This window comes from Gymnoscopelus braueri, assembly GCF_963280865.1.
Source record: "Gymnoscopelus braueri genome assembly, chromosome: 5".
Classification (NCBI taxonomy): Eukaryota; Metazoa; Chordata; class Actinopteri; order Myctophiformes; family Myctophidae; genus Gymnoscopelus; species Gymnoscopelus braueri.
Genome location: NC_137606.1, coordinates 29,572,819 through 29,596,664, shown reverse-complemented (window position 1 = coordinate 29,596,664; position 23,846 = coordinate 29,572,819). Strand labels below are relative to the sequence as shown.

Sequence of the window (23,846 nt, the reverse complement as noted above, 5' to 3'; positions counted from 1 at the left end):
TGCGCCGCCTGCTGTCAGGCTGCTGAACAAGGCTTATGCCTCATTCAGCATCCTGACAGCAGCCGGATTAAAACTGCACCAGAACCTGGTGGTGGAACTCTTGATACTGCGGTAGAGCCCCTTGCCCAGTCGCGGTCGTTGTAGGGGTTTGAACAGTCTGTGACTTGGGTGGTGCTTGTCCTTGATGATGCGCTTGGCTTTGACCACGCACCGCTTTTTGTACAGTTCCTGGAGCGCTGGGAGCTCGATTCCCATTATCCGCTCTGCCGATCGCACTACTCGCTGTAGGCTGATCTTTTCTCGGGCAGTGCAGTTCCCGTACCAGGCCGTGACACAGCCTGTTAGGATGCCTTCAACAGAACTGTTGTAATACAGCCTGAGGATGCGACGTCCTACTCCGAGCTTCTTCAGGCGGCGGAGCCAGTACAGTCGCTGCTGAGCCTTTTTCCTCACGTGTGTGGTGTGCGTCTCCCATTTGAGGTCCTCCTCGATGTGTACTCCGAGGAACTTGAACTCGCTGACCCTTTCCACTGCAGCACCGTCGATGAGGATGGGCGCATGGTCTCTCCGCGGCCTCCTGAAGTCCACGATCAGTTCTTTGGTCTTGTCGACGTTAAGAGAGAGGTTGTTCTCCCGGCACCAGCGTGCCAGTGAGTTGATCTCCTCTCTACAGTCAGACTCGTCGTTGTTGACGATTCGGCCTATCACTGTCGTGTCGTCCGCGTACTTTATGATGGTGTTGGAGACATGTGTGGCTGTGCAGTCATACGTGTACAGGGAGTAGAGGAGAGGGCTCAGCACGCATCCCTGGGGTGCTCCGGTGTTGAGGGTCAGGGGGTCAGATGTGATGCTGCCCATTCTCACCACCTGATGTCGGTTGGACAAGAAGTCCTGTATCCAGTCGCACATGCTTGGGTGTAGCCCTAGGTCTCTGAGCTTTTTGTTAAGTATTGCTGGGACAATGGTGTTGAATGCTGAGCTGTAGTCCACGAACAGCATACGTACATATTTGTCCTTCAGCAGCTTGTTGTCCATGTGCGAGAGGACGGTGTGGAGAGCCATGGCAATAGCGTCGTCGGTGGATCTGTTTTTGCGGTATGCATACTGCCACGGATCCAGCGAGGCAGGTAGCGTGGAGCTGATGTATTCCCTCACCAGTTTCTCGAAGCACTTGCTGACGATCGAGGTGAGAGCGACAGGTCTCCAGTCGTTCAGGCATGTCACTTTGGCCTTTTTGGGAATGGGCACAATGGTTGACATTTTGAACCCTGCAGGGACCACAGCCTGGGAGAGGGAGAGGTTAAAGATGTCAGCGAAGACACCCGCCAGCTGGTCTGCACATGCCTTAAGGACCCGGCCTGGAATCCCATCAGGTCCGGCTGCCTTGTGGATGTTGACCCGTGCGAAGGCTGTACGCACTTCTCTCTCCGAGATGGTTAGAGGGTTCTCCTCTGCTGGTGCTGCTGATGGCCCCGCTTGGCTGCCGCGGTTGGGGCTGATCTCAAACCGGCCGTAGAAAGTGTTCAGTTCGTTGTAATGTAATATTGTATTAAGATATGTTAAAATTGAGTCTATTTGCATAGATACATGTTTAGTATTTACATTCTGACTACTTTATTTTGAATTATTAAGACAGAAGTTTACCGTACATTTTTTGTGATATGTCCCTTTTTGATGTTTGTATTTCAGTTTTACAAATGATTGTGGAGAGAAAACAGACAACAGTAAAAAACAGTCAACTTTACTCCAGCTTCTGCGTTTATCTTCAAGTCTTGTTCGCTACCTGTTAATTTGTATTCAGACATATGATGAGAGCAGGATAGTAAAAAAGCGGCTTCAGCGGGCACTACAGCAACAAGAGCAAGGTTTTCTTTTCTTCTTTCCACACCCCCTCAACCAAGTACCCTTTCATGATGTCACTCAACGGGGAAACTGGAATGCAAAAAACAGTAGCTGCTGATGACATCGCACAGCATCAAACAACTGAAACATTATCAGAACATTCCGCCACATCCAGTGGGTCAAAGCCCTCCTGTGCATCAAAACACTCTACCCATACCAAAAAGGCCTCTTCCCGCAGCTCAACGGCCAGCATGACTGCTGCTGTCGCACGGGCCAAAGCAGGAGCTGCCCGTGCACGTGTTGCCTTCGCTCAACAAGAATCAGAGCTAAGGCTTGAAGAGGCTCGTATACAGTCAGAGCTAAGGCTTGAAGAGGCTCGTATACAAACAGCGCTAAAATTTAAAGAGGCTTCCATACAAGCTAAGCTATCAGTGCTCCAACAAGAGAAATAATTTGCAGCAGCCTAAGCAGAGGCTGAAGTTCTGACGGCCCAGGGGACTGGGGGCCCTTAAGTGAAGACAGTCAGCGGGTAGAAAGGATGATGAAGAAGTCTGGTAGAGCTAATTATTAATACGTCATCATAACCTCCCCTGACATATCAAGCCATCTTCTCAACTTTAGTTTGTTCTAAATGGCTGTGAATACTGAGCCACAGAATGAGCATGTTGCTAACAAGCATTATTGGGGAGGGGGGCTAACAAGAATGAGTGAGAAGGTAGCTAGGAGACTGAGGCTGGCTGGTCACTGCCACAGACACCGGGAGCTCCCAGCCAGCAAACGTGCTGTGGGAGCCAACTCACGAGCATCGATCACGAGAGCGTCCCACACCAACCTTCATGGATGTATTAAAGAAAGACACAGGGGCAGAAGATACTTGCGAGCTAGCCAGATGTATCAAGATGACTGGAAACACCATTGAAGGACGAAGGATGACTGATAGTCATCATATACGTCATGATGAGTTCGTGTTGACTATATAAGGTTGTGAAACAGCCCATCCTTTGCAGACTGCTGTTCTGTCCAGTCAGACAACAGCAAAGACTATTGGGGCAAAGATGAATGAAGACTATGACATTATTGTTTTGGGCACTGGGCTGACAGAATGCATTATGTCAGGGATCATGTCTGTGAGTGGTAAGAAGGTTCTCCACATGGACCGTAACTCATACTATGGAGCTGAGAGTGCCTCCATCACACCATTAGAAGATCTGTACAAGCGTTTTAACATCCCCGGCAGCCCCTCTGAGTCAATGGGAAAAGGCAAGGACTGGAATGTGGACCTCATCCCTAAGTTCCTTATGGCCAATGGTCAGTTGGTCCGTATGCTGCTAATCACACAGGTGACACGTTACCTGGATTTCAAAGTGATCGAGGGCAGCTACGTCTACAAGAAAGGGGCCATCTACAAAGTCCCCTCAACTGAGGGAGAAGCCCTGCAGTCTAGTCTAATGGGGTTGTTTGAGAAACGGCGCTTCAAAAAGTTCCTGGTCTTCATTACCAACTTTGACAAGAACAACCCCCAATCCATGGAAGATGTGGACCCCCACAAGACGACGATGCGGGAAGTCTTCAAGAAGTTCGACTTGGGTCAGGAGGTTATTGACTTCACAGGCCACTCCCTCGCTCTCTACCGCACAGATGAATACCTGGATCTTCCTTGTTTGGATGCAATAAACAAGATAAAGCTTTACAGAGAGTCTCTGGCGAGATACGGCAAGAGTCCATACCTCTACCCACTGTATGGCCTGGGTGAGCTGCCCCAAGCGTTTGCCAGATTAAGTGCCCTCTATGGAGGGACCCAAATGCTGAACAAACCTATTGACGAGATCGTCATCGAGAACGGGAAGGTGGTGGGAGTCAAGTCAGAGGGAGAGATTGCCCGCTGTAAGCAGCTGATCTGCGACCCCAGCTACATTACAGAGCGCACCACCAAGGTGGGCCAGGTGATCCGGGTCATCTGCATCATGAGCCACCCCATCAAGAACACCAAAGACATCAATTCGTGCCAGGTCATCATCCCTCAGAACCAGGTCAACAGGAAGCATGACATCTATGTGTGCGTGATCTCCTATGCTCACAAGGTGGCAGCCCAGGGCAAGTACATCGCCATCATCAGCACCACAGTGGAGACCTCTGATCCTGAGTGGGAGATCAAGCCAGCCCTGGACCTGCTGGAGCCTGTTGAGCAGAAGTTTGTCAGCATCAGCGACCTGTACGCACCAACTGACCTTGGCTCCAAAAGCCATATTTTCATCTCCCGTTCATTCGACGCCACAACTCACTTCGAAACCACCTGTGACGACATCAAGGATATCTACAAGAGAATGACAGGCAGAGAATTTGACTTTGCTGAGATGGAGCGCAAGAAGAATGACATCTTTGGTGACACAGATTAGACGAGCACAACACCCCCTAATATATCAGAGCCCTGATTTGTCTTAATCTAAAATATGGAGATTACTGACATTAGATGATGTCGTAAACTGGCCAAGTGGCCATATGAAGTCTGAGATCCACATGGAAACCACCATCCTATCTTTTATTCATTATCTAGCCTTTATAATGTTTGTAGCCTTAAGGGCCATTCACACCAAACACAATGATAACTATATCATCTTCTCTATACTATCATTCACAAATCTCTGTGTATCACCCAGATATCTGTGTGATGTCCATGGCATAACTCGGAAAGCATCCGTCCGCTCGGTCTCAAACTCGAGTGTGTTCTCATATGACCCCGAGGTATGCAGAGCCGAATCATTTGATAATGGAAGTCAATGGGGTTTCGGACTGAAACAAGTGCCAATGTGAAGCAGCAGACGATTAAGTTAAAATGGAGAGATTTCTTTAACAGTGTGGCTTTGCAGGAGTCTAGTCTAAGAGCGTCTGTCTGTCTGTCTGTCTGTCTGTCTGTCTGTCTGTCTGTCTGTCTGTCTTTGTATTGTATACATTATTAAGTCCATGGGGTAAATTCTGTTTCAGTTTCACTCAGCTGATGGCTGCTCGGATGGTCATGAATCATGATGCCCGCTCGGAGGAGAGCAGGGGTCAAGCGTCTTGCTCAGGACCATTTTGACGCCTATTCCTGGGTGGGCAAGGGTTTTTGGTCATATGAAGATATTAACAATATATTATCTATAGATAATCATTCGTAGGGTGTTTTCAAAGTTTTAATCTATGTATATCTGACATATCACTCAGAGGAGGATTAATTTGGAAGGTCATCTCATTCCGAGTAATAGTCAATTTACTATAAATGTAAAAGTTGTCCCAATCAGCCAAAATGACAGAATTGTATCACCTTTTAGGAATCATGGGTCATTTCTGGCAGCCATTTTGGATTTCCCTTTAAAAAAACGTTTAATGGGTCCACATTTTTGGGCACCGCTTCTGAGATGGTGAGAAGAGTGAGTGTACAAATGTGGCGCTTGTATCTGCTGCGTAACAATTTGGCCATTTTGTCACAAGCTGGCCACATCACGTCTGAGGTCCACACTGGAGCTACACCAGCCCATGTGGATTCTCAGATCCTTTTTGTACGGGGTGGCTCTAAAAGAGTAAACCATCGAGTTATATCATATTTTATTATCTTATTGTATACCAAAGAAACGCAATAGTCCTCCTGAAATAGGAGACTTTTAAACAAAATGCAATGGGATGCCAACTAAGTGAGAAAAGGGGGGAGGTACTACTTAAATTTACTTTCACTTTTTTCATTTTATTCGATTTTTTTCAACTTATTATTCATCATACCAACCTTGCCATCCCCACACAGTAACTACTTCAGGCAGTGACATAATCTATTGGATATCAGTATCAGGCTGTTTCATAAAGATTTTAATTCACTAAGCCATGGGTTGTCCATGTAAACTACAGTTGTTTTTAAAAGCAGAATTCATGGGGTCTGAACCCAACCCATGAGTAGTGTAGATATCTAAAAATACTTTCTTAAAACCCTCAGCTGAACATTGTGGTACTTTTGATAAATAATACAACATCTAAATGTAAATCTGAATAATTCATTTGGCAGCAGTCATGCATAACGCTTTTATAGTTGTACAGGAGTCCATATCCCCCCCCATATCATAACCGTGTTCTGCATAGAAAAAAAATTATCACGTGAAAAAATACTTTGTATAATTAACATTAAGAAACAGTGCATCGCATTGTGCCTTGTCTGTGCCATCTCCATGCATGTCTTCTATTTTTGGCCAGCATGAACTGCTTAATGGAGAGAAAGGAACCTCTAACACAGAACACAGTCCCAGTAAGACAACATTTTCCCTGGTCTTCTATAATAGAAGTATAGTCTATAGTGGTTAGCTTGTCAGATCATGTCTCTAGTCTACAGTAGACTCTCAGGCTGCAGGGAGATCTATTTATAGAGATGTCTCTGTCCTCAGCATCTATGCAGTCTCTCTCATCATGTCTCTCTCTAATGGACAGATATTTCCGGAGCTATGCAGCGATTATGTTATCCCCCCCAAAAAAAAACATATTTTAGATCATGCAGGTATAACTGAGTATAAAGGAGTTCTCCAAATCCATCATAATTACTGTATCAATATTTTCAACATCTCCAACATGCTCTACTTTCTTTCCTTGAGTAGTAATAAACTCCAGTCATTGCTGTAGACAAGTAATTCACTGTCATATGTATCAGTACCACTGTCTGAGCGAGCTAGCCAGTCTTCCGCATCCAGTAGACAATGTCTTTGTTTGTTTGGTTGTTTTATCTTTTGAATCGTTTCTATTTTGAAATTGCATTTTGTCAGGATCGTGATGACATTTCCTTGAGATTTCTGCTTCCCCACTCCCTGGTGCTATCTAGTGTCCACCAGTGGAGTTGTCACTCTTGCCCCAGGCCAGAGCACCGACATCCCTGACAGCTTCTAATAGCAGTGATGAATGAGTATGTCTACAACTCAGTGACTCAATGTTAAGAATGAGCTGTAGGGATAAACTTATGCTGGGAAGTCCCTCTGTCCAATGCACAGTGCACACCCTGGGATGCTACAGTATAGGCCTACGTATACCTTTTCAAGCGGTGATGCATGACTTCTGTAAGTTCTGTTGGGAAAGAAATCCATCATGTTATGTATTATTATTCTAAAAGTTATTAGCATTAGCTTATAGAAAATGCCAGGGATGTGTATACTAAACCGTTCCAGGAAGAGATGCATCAGAGCATCAGAGTCTTGGCACGGTTCAGTGCCTCTAGAACCCATCTCTGTGGTGGGAGTTTATGTTGTCCATATCCTGTATCCATGTCACCTTGTCATCCTCTAGCCTGAAAGCTTTGGTCAGTGATTAGCTATCAGTGTCATTGCATATCCTTGGATGAACATAACAACACATTCTACTTGTTACTTTATTCTTTAGAAGAGATGTGTACAAATGCATTATTTTAAAACAAGCTCCTATTTCTTTTCACTATATTATTTTTGCTGATTGTCTGATTTTCTTTCTTATGACATCTGAAAACAGTTGTAGAAGGCATTTGCTTCTTTGTAGTCAGAGATTTAATTCCACTCAACAGTACATGTACATAGTATTGTTTCTGTTGTATATTGCCCCACCAGATACCAATGAAAATGATAACCTATTGCCAATGTCCCTGAAGAGATAGCAATGCATTCAAACACAGGATATAAGATACGTTGGTACTGAATACTAATGCGTCCTGTGGCTTGATCTTTCTTTTTCCTTTTTTTGAGGATGCAATAGGTATCTGAGCAGTGCAGCAAGGAGCTGGCTAATAGTGGTATACTTATTATAGCCCTAGCAACAGGAAGGGGATTGGTGGTTGTGGTGAGTGAGCCTATCAGCTATTGGCTGGCAAGAAGGACTGTTCAAAGCACAGAAATCCATCTCATGAAAGCTTCAGTGCAGCAAGCTGCAGCAAGAGGCTGCAGCCTAGGAGGAAGAGCCAGCAGCTTGATACTTGGCTTATCAATCATACTCATTTTAAAATAAACAGATGGGCAGAGGTAATAAGAGATAACCTTGTGTGTAGAAAATATTGCACTGGTAATAAAACTACAAATTTAATTTCCCCCGAGCATTTATGACTCCATATACATCGTGTAACTCTTTTCTATAAATTAACAATTGCTGCATTCGTAAAACAAGGAGCATTTAACAGTCTTCATTTTGTGGATAATTAGGAAAACGTCCATCTAAAATGCTCCTCCCCCCATGAGCTGGCAGTGTCTGTACTCTGCAATGCAGTTATCTAGACTACAACTCCTGCTCCCTGCTCCCTCTCTCTTTCTCTCTCTCGCTTTCTCTCTCTCTCTCTCTCTCTCTCTCTCTCTCTCTCTCTCTCTCTCTCTCTCTCTCTCTCTCTCACACACACACACACACACACACACACACACACACACACACACACACACTTCCACATAAATGGTCATGTGATCCACAAAGGGGTTACATAAGGTTATATTGCTTCCTCCATCAATGTGCAGGAGTCTTTGCTCTTGGTATTGAACAGTCAGTAAAACCTGCTCCCACCAATACACTATATGAAAGGGAATGGCTTTAGCATCTTTGCTATGATTATTTAATGGCCACAACACAAAGAGAAATAAAAAATATAGAATAATACTGAATAAATAAATAACTTTAATGGACAACATATGGAAACAAAAAGTCCTCAAAGCATACAATATGTTTTCCACTTTCATCTATCATCTCATTCCTTGACTTAAGGTCAGCACAAGACTTCAAAGGTAAATGCTTCAGATAAAAAATGTTCTGTGAACTTCGTTCAAAAGTATATTCAGAATTAAATACTGATTTTGTTTTTAATTAACAGTGCTTTTTATTTTCCTTTTGTTAATGTCATAGAAAGGAGGATCGATCAACATCAAATAAAATGAAAACTTAAAAAAAGGAAATCAATGGAAAACAAATAAACAGGGAACACAATGCATGTATTCTTGAGTGAAATCCCCTGGACGCAGTATTCAAACATAATGTGGAAAAAAAGAATAGCTCTCATCTTCCCATTCAAAACAGATAACTCAATTTTCATTCTATTATATTTCACTATGACATTATGACTTCAGGAAGCAGCATGAGTGTTTGAGCAGTTGCGCAATAGCAGGATGGCATTAGACTTTAACAGCCATTAAATTAAAATAATAATAATACAAACTTTTAAGACCATTATTAACTGACAATCAAAAACCTACCATGTTTAAAATAAATCAACAACTCCATCATACAGTGAGTTATGGAAGCTGACTCATGATGAGTTTCGATACTGGCATAAGTTTTGAATTTACAAGGTTATCTGACTGACCTTGATGGCAAATTTATGCTTTGGCGAAAATGTCATGCAATGTCAACACTATGGAAAATACCACATTTGTGTCTAGTGACATGTCGCTTGTCGCACAACACATTTTCACCGAAGCATGAATTAGCCTTAAGGCTTTTGGTTTTTCTCTTGAGTGATTACATCTGAAAGATAAAAAATTATGTCTCAACAACTAACATTTGAATGAAATATTAAACTAATTATATAACTAGCAGCACTATGGAAATAAATCCTGTCAGCAGCTTCCGTGTTTGTCAGCAGCTCCTTAATGTCCAATGTTTGGATGTTAAGGGTTTTGTCACACTTGGTAAGAAATAACAGAGTCTATTAAACTGACTGTGTTTTTCCTGTGATTCAATTTGTGTTGTGGTGTTGAATATTCATATGTACTGTATGTCTTGTACTGTATGGAGGGAAGTACCCACACATTTGAAAATGAGTATCCAATGAAGACAAGAATGACATCCTGCACACATGCTTGTAGGAACTTAAAAACGTTGAGGATTAATCCTTTTCCATAAACGTTCATTTGCAAATGAGGCATATCAAAATAATGATACAGGCACAAAAATAAAAGCACATACTGTACTCATGGCACAAAACAAGAGGTTAAAATATTTTTCTTAAAAAAGCAAATTTCTGTATGGGTGACAATAATACACTAGACCACGACGAAAATGGTGCATTTATAATTTAGCCATATTCTTTTTTTTATTATCATAGCTATTATTTAGGTTCTTGTGCAACTGCTACATAATGACTCACATTCAAGATATTTTGTCACTCAGGAACAGCTAAAAGGTATAAAAACAAAGAAAGATTATTATACTGTCAGAAATAAAATATGGTCCATGGTTGTGAATTCATAACAGAAACATTGAATCTGAAAACTTCACCATTATTAAAACAGGATAGCATGACAGAAAAAGTACTTAAATACTGTTGAAATAACAAAGTATAGCATAGGCTAATCATACTTCAATATGACGGCCACCAGCAGGTAAGATTAAGTGATCCCTGGTGTCTTTTTATTTTCCTTTTTTTTCTCTTTCATTAACAAATTAAATACACATATTGCATGTCACTATAGCAACGCCCATTACAGGTAAATTTTTACGATCACCATTTTGGTATAGCAAATGAAATCCATAACAAAATAAAAAATAAATTAGAAATTAACATCAGACAAAGGCTGTTTTTTCAATCATATGAATACTTAACACCCACAGTATAAGTTAATAAAGTCAAGCTACTGTATATAAATACATCACCAGCATGCACAATATTGAATAATCGATATTATTGTTGTCATCATCTTACACTGAAGAAACAGTATAGTAGGCAAGTGCATTTAATAAAACAAACACAGAAGTAAACCACAAACTCTGAAGCTGCTTTTAGTTTTTTTTTTTTTTCCTGTTTTATATTAAGTCTCTGCCTTTATTAATCTTCGCCTCCAAAAGAATCTATGGTTCCAGTGACAAAGTTGGAGTAGATAAGACAGTGCTATTCTGTGAAACGCCAAAAACACTTTGGACAGAAATATAGAAATACGTAATTTTGTTTCTCCATTCTGCCTTTTCACAACAACATAATTTAATAATCCAGCTTTCAGTAAATTGGGAAATTCATCTGTACTGTACGTTTAAAACGTTTTATTTCTGGTTGATATCACGATCAATATCAATGACTTTTAGGGCCCTTTCTCATACAGACTAGTACTGGAACCAATGCAAACTATTTTTGTGGGCATTCCCATTCAAGCGTTTTCTCTTCAAGTGTCTCAAATGCACGCAAAAACCTAACTAAGCAGCTTATCTTGATACAACAAGATCAGTTCCTATGCCAGTGTGAGGCTGCCATTTCAATCCAACAACGACCACTTCAGGCTGATTGACTGACATATCAGTGGTTTTGGCAAAGGTCAAAGAGAAGATCAAGAAGACAGAGGCCCTTTCAACTGTATATATATTTCTATATATATTTAAACTAAGATTTAACCTCCATTCTCACCTCTCTTTTGATTCTTTTCTTTTAACACATGGAAAAATAAAGAACTGCTGCTGCGGTAGCATCGTCGGCAAAAGCGGTTGCCAAAGTCCACCGGCCCGTCGTTTTCTTTTTTTTGGGGAGTGTGGTTTCTCTTTAATTGTTGCCCTCACCTGCCTCGTCATCTTGCTGGTCACTTGTCCACAGTGTCAAGTTGTCTCGTAGCAGCTGCATGATGAGAGTGGAGTCTTTGTAGGAGTCCTCGTTGAGGGTGTCCAGCTCGGCGATGGCGTCGTCAAAGGCGGTCTTGGCCAGATGACAGGCCTGCTCCGGGGCGTTCTGAATCTCATAGTAGAACACGGAGTAGTTGAGAGCCAAGCCCAGGCGGATGGGGTGGGTGGGCTGCATGTGCTCCTTGCTGATTTCGTGAGCCTCGTTGTAGGCCTTCTCTGATGACTCCACGACCGTGGCCCTCTTCTCCCCGGTGGCGACCTCGGCCAGGTATCGGTAGTAGTCGCCCTTCATCTTCAGGTAGAAAACCTTGCTCTCATGCTGCGTCTCGTTGCAGTTCTTGACCAGGAAGTTGTCTAGGAGGTTGAGCACGTCCTGGCACACCGCCTCCAGCTCCTTCTCTATCTTCTCCCGATAGGCCCTGACCATCTCAATCTTCTTCTCGTTGCCGTCAGCTGAGGTCTTCTGCTCAATACTGGAGATGACCCTCCAGGAGGACCGTCTGGCCCCTACCACATTCTTATAGGCTACAGACAAGAGATTCCTCTCCTCATTGGACAGGGCCTCATTCAACTCTGTTACCTAAAGGAGTAAGAAGGAAGATTGGTTGGTCATTAGTAGCTCCAGATCAGAATTCTTTATTAACATCATCACCATATGCAGCCCATCCAAACAGATATATCAGAACTTAAATATCCAAGAGCATCTGTTGTGCATGCCGTTACGTATGTTTTAACAAGACAAGCTACTAACAGCATGAGCAGCACAACACACAGCATTGTCGGATGATCAAGATCGCATTTGTCATGTGCAATTCCCAGTTTCCATGGCAATCTGTTAATTTAGTGCACCAGTAGATCCAGCTGCCACGTGGATGGCTAATGCTAGCTACAGTATAGTTCCAATCCATATTCAAGATACTTGGGGTGGGGGTTGAGGAAGGGAAGCAGGGGGAGTTCTAGAGATGTCTAAAATGTTCCCACGAGCAATCCGGGGGCAGCTGCACTGTAAGTGAAACCATCACTGACCCAGGCAGTTCACATGTCCCTGTGACCTTCTCTGTAGCTAATTCTGACCTTTTCACCAGTCTAAAACGGCATGTTATGATGTCACTTATTATGGCTTTTAAAAAGCCTTTTCCAATACAATCAGGGTCAGGGTGGAATAAAATGAAATAATAAAATAATAGATTCCCAGAAATTCTATGAATCCCTGAAATATGTCATTGAATGTCTACCTATAGCACCACACCTCCTACTGTGGAGGTATACATATTTCAGGGAAACACAATTCTATGCTAACTTTATGCTCCATCACGTTCAAATTAGTTCACCATGCTATTGTAAAACAGGGAGAGTCATCCCTGTTAGTCATCAAAATTCCCAAACGAACCATATTACTCAGTGACTAGACCTATCAAATGAACCGTGCATCAGAACCTTACATGATCAAATCAATAACTGCATAAGAATCGGAAGATCAATCCACAAATAGTCGGCTACGGTTCAAAGGCCTTTTCACTTTAGAAATAAATATGGCTTCTAATAAACGACTAAATCTGCGTTCAACGATAGGCCAACATTTCTTCAATCTCATGAGCTGCTGCTACAGTCCCTTCCCAGCCAGAGTACAAAGATGGCGCAGGCAGCATCACTGACGTCACAGCCTCTCACTAAGTGCATGAAGGAGCATACATATAGAAATGAAAGGGCCCTTTCTTTTACTTGTTAAGCCTACATACATACACAACTTCTCATAGGAGTGCACAAGTTAATCAGTTAAAATTGTATTTGTCTGTAATTGTCTGGAATGGATTCATCTAACTGTTTAGCTGTAGTATTTTTTAAAAGAAACAAATAGGTCACCACCAGGAACAGAATGGTGTCCATAAAGCCTGCTAATGCATTCACTGTTTTACAATAATGCTGATGTCGTTAAAAAGATCACTGACATACATCACACACTGACACAAATACCTCAGTGCTAGGTAAAATTGTATATGCAATCATATACAATATCACTGACATGGCAGTAACCACTAGCGTTACTTTTAATGCTACTATAAAGCTTAACATATCTTTTCGTAGCAATTTTGTTAAGATGTCTAGGGCTATACCATTATATTAAGATTTCTAAATATCTTTGCAGCCTACTCATTATGAAGATCACAATGGTGGATAGTTTAATGTAGATTGTCATGGGGTTTCCTTGCCATCAAGAAAAAAACTGGCTGCAATGGCAAGGGATTTCCCCTTGGTTAGGGAGTGAGCGTACACACCCCTTGCAAAAAGGCCAGTTTGGACTGCACTGACATGGCATATTGTTTAAAGGTAAAGGAATACCTCCATGCACACCTCTTGAAACCAGAACCTGTCCTTGACTAATGGTCTACAAGGGCTACTCCACTAATTCAAAAGAAGATACAGCCGAATTCTAATAAAATATTGATTAAAGCAATGCTGCTGATTTTCATTGATAAAAGTTTGTGCATGTTTAAGAAAAAATAGTAGACTACTAGGTTACTTGTTACTTCCTTCACAGATCAAACCCAAATAAATTCAATTCCTATACCATGTCATTTTAAGAATGCTGTGGCCTTTAATTCAACTCTGGCCAATCCGCTTTGAAAGGTTGTATGAGGCAGGCCATCCATGCCATTATACACAAGTCAGAGACACATATTCCTTCCTGTCAGCATAATAAATTAGAATTTCCTCAAATTGTAGATGGGGAATGAGGAATTTGTCCTGACTCAGAAATAACTCATACAGAGTAGGCTAACATGCACATAATGGGACTAAAATGTATACAGAATGATCATTTGTGAATCTTAAACCCCATTGCAACAATATAAGCAGACACAAAGCCTACTACCAAATCTGATATTGACTCACTGCAATATGACAAAGAATATTCTAGAGATTCTACTGCCTCCTACGTTTGTTTAGTGTAAAGAACTAGATACTGAGATATTTATCAACTGTTCAGAACTCTCATGTATCAAAAATATAATGAATCTTAATATTAGCATATTTGAAATATTAGTAGGCCTATTATTATTTTAAAATTCTATAAAGGAGGGGGGGAGCAATTATTGCTCCCCCCTCCTTTATAGAATTTTAAAAAATTATAGAAAAACAGCCTCATATGGTTCTACTGCATAATGTTCGAAAACATTGATGGTAAACCATTATAGAGCAAATGCAACAGAATAATATGCATAAAAATGCAAGCTCTCAGTGCGGTTGAAAGATCCATGTTAGGCCTGTAGGGACCAGGGTACCACTGGCTATTTCATTGTAATAAAGCTTCATTGTAGTATGGCTGTATGGGCAAGAGAAAGGCACCGCCCAAGGAGACGATCCACCTTTATTATCGGCTTAGAAACCACTGACCTCTCAGAATAACGGCGATTTCCCTAAAGATTTGTGAACAATTACACATTGTCACACATTATATAATTGTAGGCTATATGAAATGAGCTGAAGAGATCTCATTCAGAGACCTCTGAATAAAACAGAATAGTCCCACCTCCCACATATAGTGAGAATATAGGAGCAATTTAATTAATGTTAGACGAAGTTCAGCACCAGCAGATAACCATAGGTTACGAGCGTAACCCCGGTTCTTTGAGTGATACGCGGACACTGATTTATAGGCTCCACGTTCCATCATCTCAAAGAATCCACTTACCGATTTCATCGCAGCTGCCATATCATCGTATCTTTCAGCCTGTTCGGCCAGCCTGGCTTTCTGCACCAACTGCTCACGGTCAACCATGTTTATATTTGATTGGTCTTCTTAACGTTATTCTAGATCTAAGGAATAAACGGACTGATATTTTAAATCGCAATGCAGTGCAGACTGAACGCTAGAACCTCAATCCGCAGCTGTTCCCTGCTGTCTGTGCTCGTGCCGACGGGACACCGTTGGTTTCCCCCTCCTCACACTTTCCCTTGGCTGCGTCATCACTCACAAAAGAGGGTGTCTAGTGATGTAATATTCCATACATGGAACCCTACCCGTTAGTTTCACTCAGGACAATGGCTTTGTGGGAAACTGAGTCCCATATTGCCTAGTGCAGTGGTCATCAACCTTTTCAGGCCGTGGCGTGACCCCCCAACAAAAATCATATTTTAACTGGGGACCCCCCCCCCCCCACCCTGACAAGCACTTGGAATTGTAGGAGTTGAGTCATTACATTTTGTTTGACTCGGTTCCACAGATAAATATTGCTTCGCGCTGTGAGCTTGTAGATCGGCTTTTTTTTTCTTTCTTTTTCTCTTTCTTATATTATTTGAGGTCTTAAAAAGGTCTTAAAAGTCCTTAAATTCACTGTCATCTGGGGACCGGATCCCCCCAAAAATCATGTGGGGATCCCCCTGGGGGTCTTGACCCACAGGATGAGAACCACTGGCCTAGTGCAGTGGTTGTGGTTCTCAACATTTTTAAGTCAAGGACCCCCAAATTCATAATAGGCCTATTTGGCTGCAGACACACAATCTGGGCTGGGGGAAAGAAAGGAAAAAAGTGATTTGTGTTTCTAAGTAAGTACCAAATTGGCTATTTTCGAATATCTGAAGTACAAAATAGGGTTAAAGTGGTTAAACTTATTTTGTTGCTAAAAAAACAAATTTGGCTGGGGACCCCTGGAACCCCCTCAAGGACCCCTGGGGGTCCCCAGACTGCACTTTAAAAAAAACATTGGCCTAGTGGTTCTCTTTTTAATCAAGGTAAGGACCCCCAAATTGAGATCCATTAGGCCCACGTACTGCCATTTGATGAGACTTTTCTCTTAGGAACCCCAATCCAAAAATGTGTCTTCTTATATAGTTACTTCATAATGGGGAAGCCTGAACAATACCGGCCAAGTCTGCCAGTGTTGGCTCTCGGCTGATCTCCTCAGTGTCCCCTCCAGTGGCTCCAGAGTCTGGACTATCCTCCTCCTCCTCCTGTATTGGTTTTGGTGGTCCTCTTCCTCCTCTGCCACGATTAATGGCTCATCATTAATTATACCACCACTGCCACCATCTGTCAGGGACAGAGTTGGTCGGAAGGAGAGACACAGGGAAACTTTGTTGGTTTTAAAATATTGTTCTTTTTTTTTTCTTTGGTTTAAGTAAATGATTTAAGGAATAACAAAAATAAGCAAATTTGCTAGGGACCCCCTGGAACCCCCTCAAGGACCCCTGGGGGTCCCCAGACCCCACCCAGAAACGTCACTGCAGAGAACCATTAAAAAAAATGTCCTCCATGCCAATGAATGACCTGATTTTGACTTAACATGATAAGAACTGGCAAGGTTTCCCAAATGCCCATTGACATTAAGACTCTAATAATGACACTGCCAGACAGGTATTCAAACCTTGTTAAACCAGGTACCGAACAGTGGCGGATACGTGCTTTATGACTGGGCCTGGACAAATCTGTCTGAGCCCGAGTTTTTTAAGCTTATGTGTAATGACCGGTGGATGATGTCAACATGACAATTCTTCTCACCGTCTCCGATTGTCTTTAACGCTTTGAAAAGTTCAAAGCCATCACTTTGATTTAGAAAGTGGAGAAAGTGAAGTAGAAAGTAGACAAAAGTGCAGAGATGGTCATGGAAATAATACCAATAATACACTTGACTTTTAAAGCAATTTTGGAAAATGGGTTACAAATTGCTCTATCTACGCCTTCCCTCTCAGCTTTCCTACTTACTATATTATTAAAATAAAATAAGGTTCAAAGGTATGATGACTAACCACTCTCCCACTTTAAAAACACAGCATGTGTTCTCCATCGTGTCTACTGGACTAGTATGCATTAGTATTTTATTTATGGTAATAAAATAAATTAAACTCAGTTGAGAAGCATATTTCTGCTGGCAAGTGACTTTTTTGTAGGATATTATATTTGTTTCATGTACAGTCTCAATTTAACGCTGGGGGGGGGGTAGCTGAGATAGTAGCTGAGATACTTTTTCTATGTAGCTGTAGCTTTACAAGCTACATTCCTCCAGGGGTAGAAACGTAGCTTAATCAAGCTACTGCCATGGTGAACTACTTGTAGTTTTACAAGCTACGCTTTCAAAGTACCCAACACTGCGCACCTGCCTCATCCTATGGCATTCCAAAGCCAGTCTTACCCCACTTTGACAGTGGTAGAGAGAGCAATTTTGCCTTACTGAAGATGGCCCTCGACAACCTGTTGAACAGCCACCAACACCTTAGTGAGCAATACAAGTATCAAGTGCTCCTTGGACACCTGAAACTACCCAGTGCACTCCAGCTTGCGAAGGCCTACATGCATGATCCGAGGCCTTACACCATGGCCATGCAAGGATAAGTATGTCCAGCCCAGACAGCTTGTCCAAAGTGAATACTGAACGCTCCAGCTCTGAATTTTGGAGACTCCGAAGCTTTCGATGCCGTTGCCTTATCCATCCAATCCTTAGTGGGAATGCTTAGGACCCTGGAGGGTCAGAATGGCTACAAACTAAAATGCGGGTCCCATGTGGACCGATTATTGAGCAAGATGCCACCGAGCTACCGGGATGGATTTGTAAAACACTGCCTGAACTGTGGCATTCTACAGACAGGCACAGATCAGACCTACACCTTAACCGATTTGGCATATTGGCTACAGGTGAAATCCCAGGCCAAGCGCATAGCTGGCAGAGCTGCAGCCCTATACAGTCATGAGGCCCCCAAACCATCAAGGAAAGACCGGTCAGACCATCTATGTCATTTTTCCTAACTGAGATTGATGACCAAAGCTCCACAACAAGTGATTCACTTTCCCAGCCCTTACCCAAACCCATACTGTCCTCAATGCCAGAACAAAGAGCACTTTCTGAACGCTTGCCCAGAGTTCAAAAGACTGAACACAGGTTGTGAAGTTGATTACGGATGGACATCGATGTTGGAAGTGCGGACGATCGCACAAGCCTGATGCTTGCACCCTCAAGCGACCCTGTAACTTGCAAAATATATATATATTAAAAGAAAAAAGGCAATTGCCCCCCTGGCTCCCCTATAGAATCGCCTATACACCACCACCCATGTTTGCAACTAGTGTGTGTGTGTGTGTGTGTGTGTGTGTGTGTGTGTGTGTGTGTGTGTGTGTGTGTGTGTGTGTGTGTGTGTGTGTGTGTGTGTGTGTGTGTGTGTGTGTGTGTGTGTGTGTGTGCGTGCTTACGTGCGTGCGTGCGTGCGTGCGTGCGTGCGTGCGTGCGTGCGTGCGTGCGTGCGTGCGTGTGTGTGTATGTGTATGTGTATGTGTATGTGTATGTGTATGTGTATGTGTATGTCTGTGTGTGTGTGTGTGTGTGTGTGTGTGTGTGTGTGTGTGTGTGTGTGTGTGTGGTCAGCCTGCGTGTGTGCGTGCATGCAGTTTTAAAGTACAACATTTGCCTCTGAGATGTACAGTAGTGGAGTAGAAGTATAAAGTATCGAAAAATGGAAATACTCAGATGGAAATACAGTAAAAGTATGTCAAAGACAAAGTTATATAGTGTAGGCTACTTGAGTACAGTACTTGAGTAAATGTACATTTACTTTCCACCACTGCTCAACAGCAGAAGCAGGTGGTAAATTATGTATCATAACACCTGTATATCCTGTGCCAAACAGAGACTAATCTTGTTGTTTTTCATTGTAATTGTTAATTAGGGTGTCTTTTTTTATCTTATTGTTTTCTTTATTCTGTTCCTTGCTTGCTTTTCCAGTACACAACCTGAGGCTGTTTTGATCCTGTGCTTATTTCAATATTATGATTTTGCTATGCTTTTTGTAATCTCCGCATCATTGGAAATGAGGTCCTACCCTCAATGTATTTCCGTGAAAATAAATAAAGGTTGAATGAATGAATGAGAATCCCTGGTGTGTGTTACATTATAACTCTATGCATACTTTCTGTGCAGATTACTAAACTGAGCTGCAACAGCAAAGCAGAAGACATGAATAGACAGATTACTTACAGCCCCCTCTTCTGGCACGGAATGGTAATGATAATACTCAAGGATGAATCATCATCTTCGAAGTGCTTGCTTTTGAAAATGACCAATTTCATTTTAGATGCAATTTTATTCAGAAAGGACAATCCACACATCAGGTATTGACATGACTGCTTTTGGTATCAGAAAGCAATTATTGTCAATAACAGGAATACAGTCAGAATGTATTACTGATGAAGTAAAGTGTATGTTAATGTTTTTTTCCCCCCATCTACTTCTAAAGGCCTGAAACATCCTCATTAGACTTTTGACTCCAGTTAACTCATTATTTTCAAGCAAGGACCCATTGTTCTCTTGTTCTTCTGCATCATGGTACACTCTCACTGTCCAGCCAGCAGTGCTGCTGAGCCATTGCCTTTATCCACGTCCACCCATGTCAAAGAGGATTAGCTGTACAGTCAGTACTTGAAGCTTAGCTTAGTTACCTCAAACAAGGATAAGGGTAAGGAGAGGTCCTCTGTGTACCGTGGCCATCTGTCTGCCAAGTGCAGAGCTAAGTGTGTGCAGCTCTTCACACACGCTGCTGTAAATGGAGGAAACGATTGAGGTGGATGTATTAATTTACCCCGATGAAATACGGCTTGCTACACCAGAGGCTATCAGGGAATGGGAACTCGAGGCTGCAAGCCAGTTGTCTATACCCACCGCAAGAGTCTTTGTTGCTCTCTACCCATACAACCCTGCTGCAATGTCTCCAAACCCTGAAACGGCTGCAGAAGAACTGCCTTTTGTACCCGGCCAGATAATCAAGGTAAAGAATTTTGGGTGACTCTCTCTCTGTACCCACTTGTTATGAATGCAGTGCAACGCTTTGTGTAGTAGTAACCTTTCATATTTTTTGCTTTGAAAGTTATAGGCATTGTCGTACAGTTCTGCTATTTTGGCACCTGCTTAGATGTTGAGTTTAAAACTTCTCTTCCAAGATGCTTAATGGTGTTTCCTGTTTGGTGTGTGTGTGTGTGTGTGTGCGTGTGTGTGTGTGTGTGTGTGTGTGTGTGTGTGTGTGTGTGTGTGTGTGTGTGTGTGCGTGTGTGTGTGTGTGTGTGTGTGTGTGTGTGTGTGTGTGTGTGTGTGTGTGTGTGTGTGTGTGTGTGTGTGTGTGTGTGTGTGTGTGCGCGCGCGTGTGTGTGTGTGTGTGTGTGTGTGTGTGTGTAGACCCTACTTGATGTGTAAAGCCTATATGTGGGTTTTCTCATTTCCTGTCAACTGGTTGATGCTAACCTGCTCCTTTTTCATTCACCCTGCACACACGCATAGAATAAAGAATAAAGAATAGAATAAATAGATCAACCATGTGTACATTTGCTAGGTGTTTGGGGATCAAGATTGTGATGGGTTCTATCATGGTGAGTCCGGAGGCCTGTCTGGTTATGTGCCAAGTAACATGGTGGCTGAAGTCCCAGTGGACGATGAGTATCTCAAGCAACTGCTCGTACAGCAGGGATTCCTTCCTATGGAAAACACGGGTAAACTATCGCCCCATTTTTTACAAAAGAATATTGGTGTCACACAGAGAATAACAGCTAGGCAATATTGCACGCTATTGTACAATGGCATCCATAAACTCAAGGTGGAGTTCATCTAAAATGTTTATTACAGAAATGGCAATCGCCTGATATTGCAAAACAAAAATACATGTACTGTATTGTTGACCCACAGGTGGATCGGATTTAGATCTGACTGATGCAGCCAACACTCCTGATGATGTGGTTGTTCGCAGAATGGTGGCCATATTTGATTATGATCCATGGGAGAGTTCTCCCAACGTGGACAGTGAAGTAAGCAAGCATTACATGATAAAGCCTCTTGGATAACCACGTCCTGTTTTCACTATGGTTCCAGCCAGGGTTTGAGTTGCCGGGGGATCCATGCCTCTGCTTTTGATATCCCCCTGGCACCCTCTGGTCATTCATTTTTATGGATGTTACAGTATACATTTGACCCCTGCATCTGGTCAGACTGAATTATACCCGGAAATACACGCATTTCATGGCATTTTAGGCAGATTTGTAAAACTAAATATGTTTAATTTAAAAATTGTGAAATTAGTAGATCTACAAGCTCACAATGCACTGTGATGCAAGGCGTTGTGAGATTGTAGATTGGCCATTTTCGCTATATGCCGTACAAAGTATTCAGGCTTTTTCCCCAATTTTTTTTAAATTACAAAAACAAGTATTTTGTGTCAGTCTTTGAATAAATAAAAGCAGCACTCATTTCTTGTAGGTAGAGCTTTCCTTTCGTGCCGGAGATGTCATATATGTGTTTGGTAATGTGGATCAAGATGGCTTCTATCATGTAAGTAACTCAATAATTGTGTTGACTGCTAACCAGTTTTTAAATCCTAAATTTCTCATCAACTTAATATCTGATTATGTCATACAATTCAATTTAGGGGGATCTTCATGGACGACAGGGCCTGGTGCCATCAAACTTCCTGGAAGCCCTACCATGGAATTAGTGTTACCAATGCGTTATTATCCCCCCTCCCCCCTTATCTTTTTGTGTGGCGGTTTATCTGTGGTGATAGATCAGCCCAACATTACATGATTATTACTTTTAAGTGCAGACAAACTCAACCCATACACTTGTGAGATACATCTTTATTCAGAAAGCACAGACAAATGGTAACATTTCAGTGTATATGACCTTCAACAGTTCTCTTTTTTTTAGCTACACAAACTTTTATATTTAATTTTCTGAGTCACCTTTCATATACTGTATGAGCCAAAAGTAATGAATATAACATGTAATGTCAGCCAGATATGATCTGATATTTAACAGTTATTCCTGATAACAACAGCTAGGTTATGTTAGCCTTAAAAGCCCACTTGTAAGTCTCAGATGTTTGCTGACCATGACTGTAGAATGTCTATAATTGCCTTATTTACATATTTGTACATTTTGTAACCTCTGATTATAGTCTTTAAAATTGTATTTTATCAAGAAAAATGTGAAACTTTTGATATAAAAGCTTTATAGAAATGTATATTGTAAATCTGCAACAAACATTGTATGAAGCCAATAACAATTAATGTGTCGATGGATGTATGGAAATACAAAAATACAAATAAAGTCTTATTTTTTGACAATTCTAATCTGTTTTGTAATAGTTCTAGAATTCGTGTCTGAATCTAAAATGCATAATGTACAGCTATGCCGCTTGTCTGTACGAATTTCGCTACCTAATTGTCCTACAATAAGCAAAGATATTCCAGCTTTGTCAGATCAATATCTGATGGATAAATACAACAGATGATTGAACTGACAACTACAGGACAATAAATCTGTTTTTCAAAATGGTCAGCAGTTAAAAATAAAAGAAACAATCCTTTGGGGTATTGAAATGGTGTTGGAGGCCTCCATCTTTGAATTCCCTCAGTAGCCAACAGTATACTCATCCATAAAGTAGGAAACACTACACTGTATAGTGAAGTTTAGTAGTGCTTTCGACTTTATGGGTGACAACACTGTACATCAGTAGACTGGTCTCTCCAAAGGGCAGGTTGTAACAACTGGCTTGCTGAATTATTCTGGCAAATGAAGTTTGAGGCAAGGACAAGTAGAGTATGCAAAACAAAGTGAAAGTAGACTTTCACTCTCAATGACAACATTGTGATATATAGCTCCTTAACAAAATGTTAATACAATACATAATTGAAGCACAGATCAAGGCATTTCATCGGCACATACAATTATAAACGTATATAATAAGGAAAAATTATACATTGTCCAAAGAAAGCTACTAGTTAAGTTAGAACTTGTGTAAGGGTCTTACCAGCTTCTTGACTCCCCAGGCGTTGTGAGATTGTAGATTGGCCATTTTCGCTATATGCCGTACAAAGTATTCAGGCTTTTTTCCCCCATTTTTTTTAAATTACAAAAACAAGTATTTTGTGTCAGTCTTTGAATAAATAAAAGCAGCACTCATTTCTTGTAGGTAGAGCTTTCCTTTCGTGCCGGAGATGTCATATATGTGTTTGGTAATGTGGATCAAGATGGCTTCTATCATGTAAGTAACTCAATAATTGTGTTGACTGCTAACCAGTTTTTAAATCCTACATTTCTCATCAACTTAATATTCTAATTCTAATCTGTTTTGTAATAGTTCTAGAATTCTTGTCTGAATCTAGAATGCATAATGTACAGCTATGCCGCTTGTCTGTATGAATTTTGCTACCTAATTGTCCTACAATAAGCAAAGATATTCCAGCTTTGTCAGATCAATATCTGATGGATAAATACAACAGATGATTGAACTGACAACTACAGGACAATAAATCTGTTTTTCAAAATGGTCAGCAGTTAAAAATAAAAGAAACAATCCTTTGGGGTATTGAAATGGTGTTGGAGGCCTCCATCTTTGAATTCCCTCAGTAGCCAACAGTATACTCATCCATAAAGTAGGAAACACTACACTGTATAGTGAAGTTTAGTACTGCTTTCTACTTTATGGGT

General features: G+C 41.6%; 3 protein-coding genes across 3 annotated transcripts; 2 read left to right on the top strand and 1 right to left on the bottom strand.

The window, feature by feature from the left end:
• Window positions 1-2,897: 2,897 nt before the first annotated feature.
• On the top strand, window positions 2,898-4,238 carry LOC308085418 (rab GDP dissociation inhibitor beta-like; the record flags this gene model as incomplete). Its single annotated transcript, XM_080428569.1, has 1 exon — window positions 2,898-4,238. One exon carries the CDS (start codon window positions 2,898-2,900, stop codon window positions 4,236-4,238), a length of 1,341 nt encoding a protein of 446 aa, XP_080284695.1.
• Window positions 4,239-8,483: 4,245 nt separating this feature from the next.
• Window positions 8,484-15,284, bottom strand: ywhag2 (3-monooxygenase/tryptophan 5-monooxygenase activation protein, gamma polypeptide 2). Its single transcript, XM_080427995.1, has 2 exons — window positions 15,083-15,284; window positions 8,484-11,971 (listed from the first exon to the last, which is right to left on the bottom strand). Exons 1-2 carry the CDS (start codon window positions 15,167-15,169, stop codon window positions 11,315-11,317), a joined length of 744 nt encoding a protein of 247 aa, XP_080284121.1. The 5' UTR covers window positions 15,170-15,284; the 3' UTR covers window positions 8,484-11,314.
• Window positions 15,285-20,017: 4,733 nt separating this feature from the next.
• Window positions 20,018-22,970, top strand: LOC308085596 (RIMS-binding protein 2). The gene is made up of 5 exons (XM_080428812.1): window positions 20,018-20,139; window positions 20,698-20,854; window positions 21,048-21,166; window positions 21,615-21,686; window positions 21,784-22,970. The coding sequence occupies exons 1-5, from the start codon at window positions 20,077-20,079 to the stop codon at window positions 21,847-21,849; spliced, it is 477 nt and encodes a 158-aa protein (XP_080284938.1). The 5' UTR covers window positions 20,018-20,076; the 3' UTR covers window positions 21,850-22,970.
• Window positions 22,971-23,846: the final 876 nt, after the last annotated feature.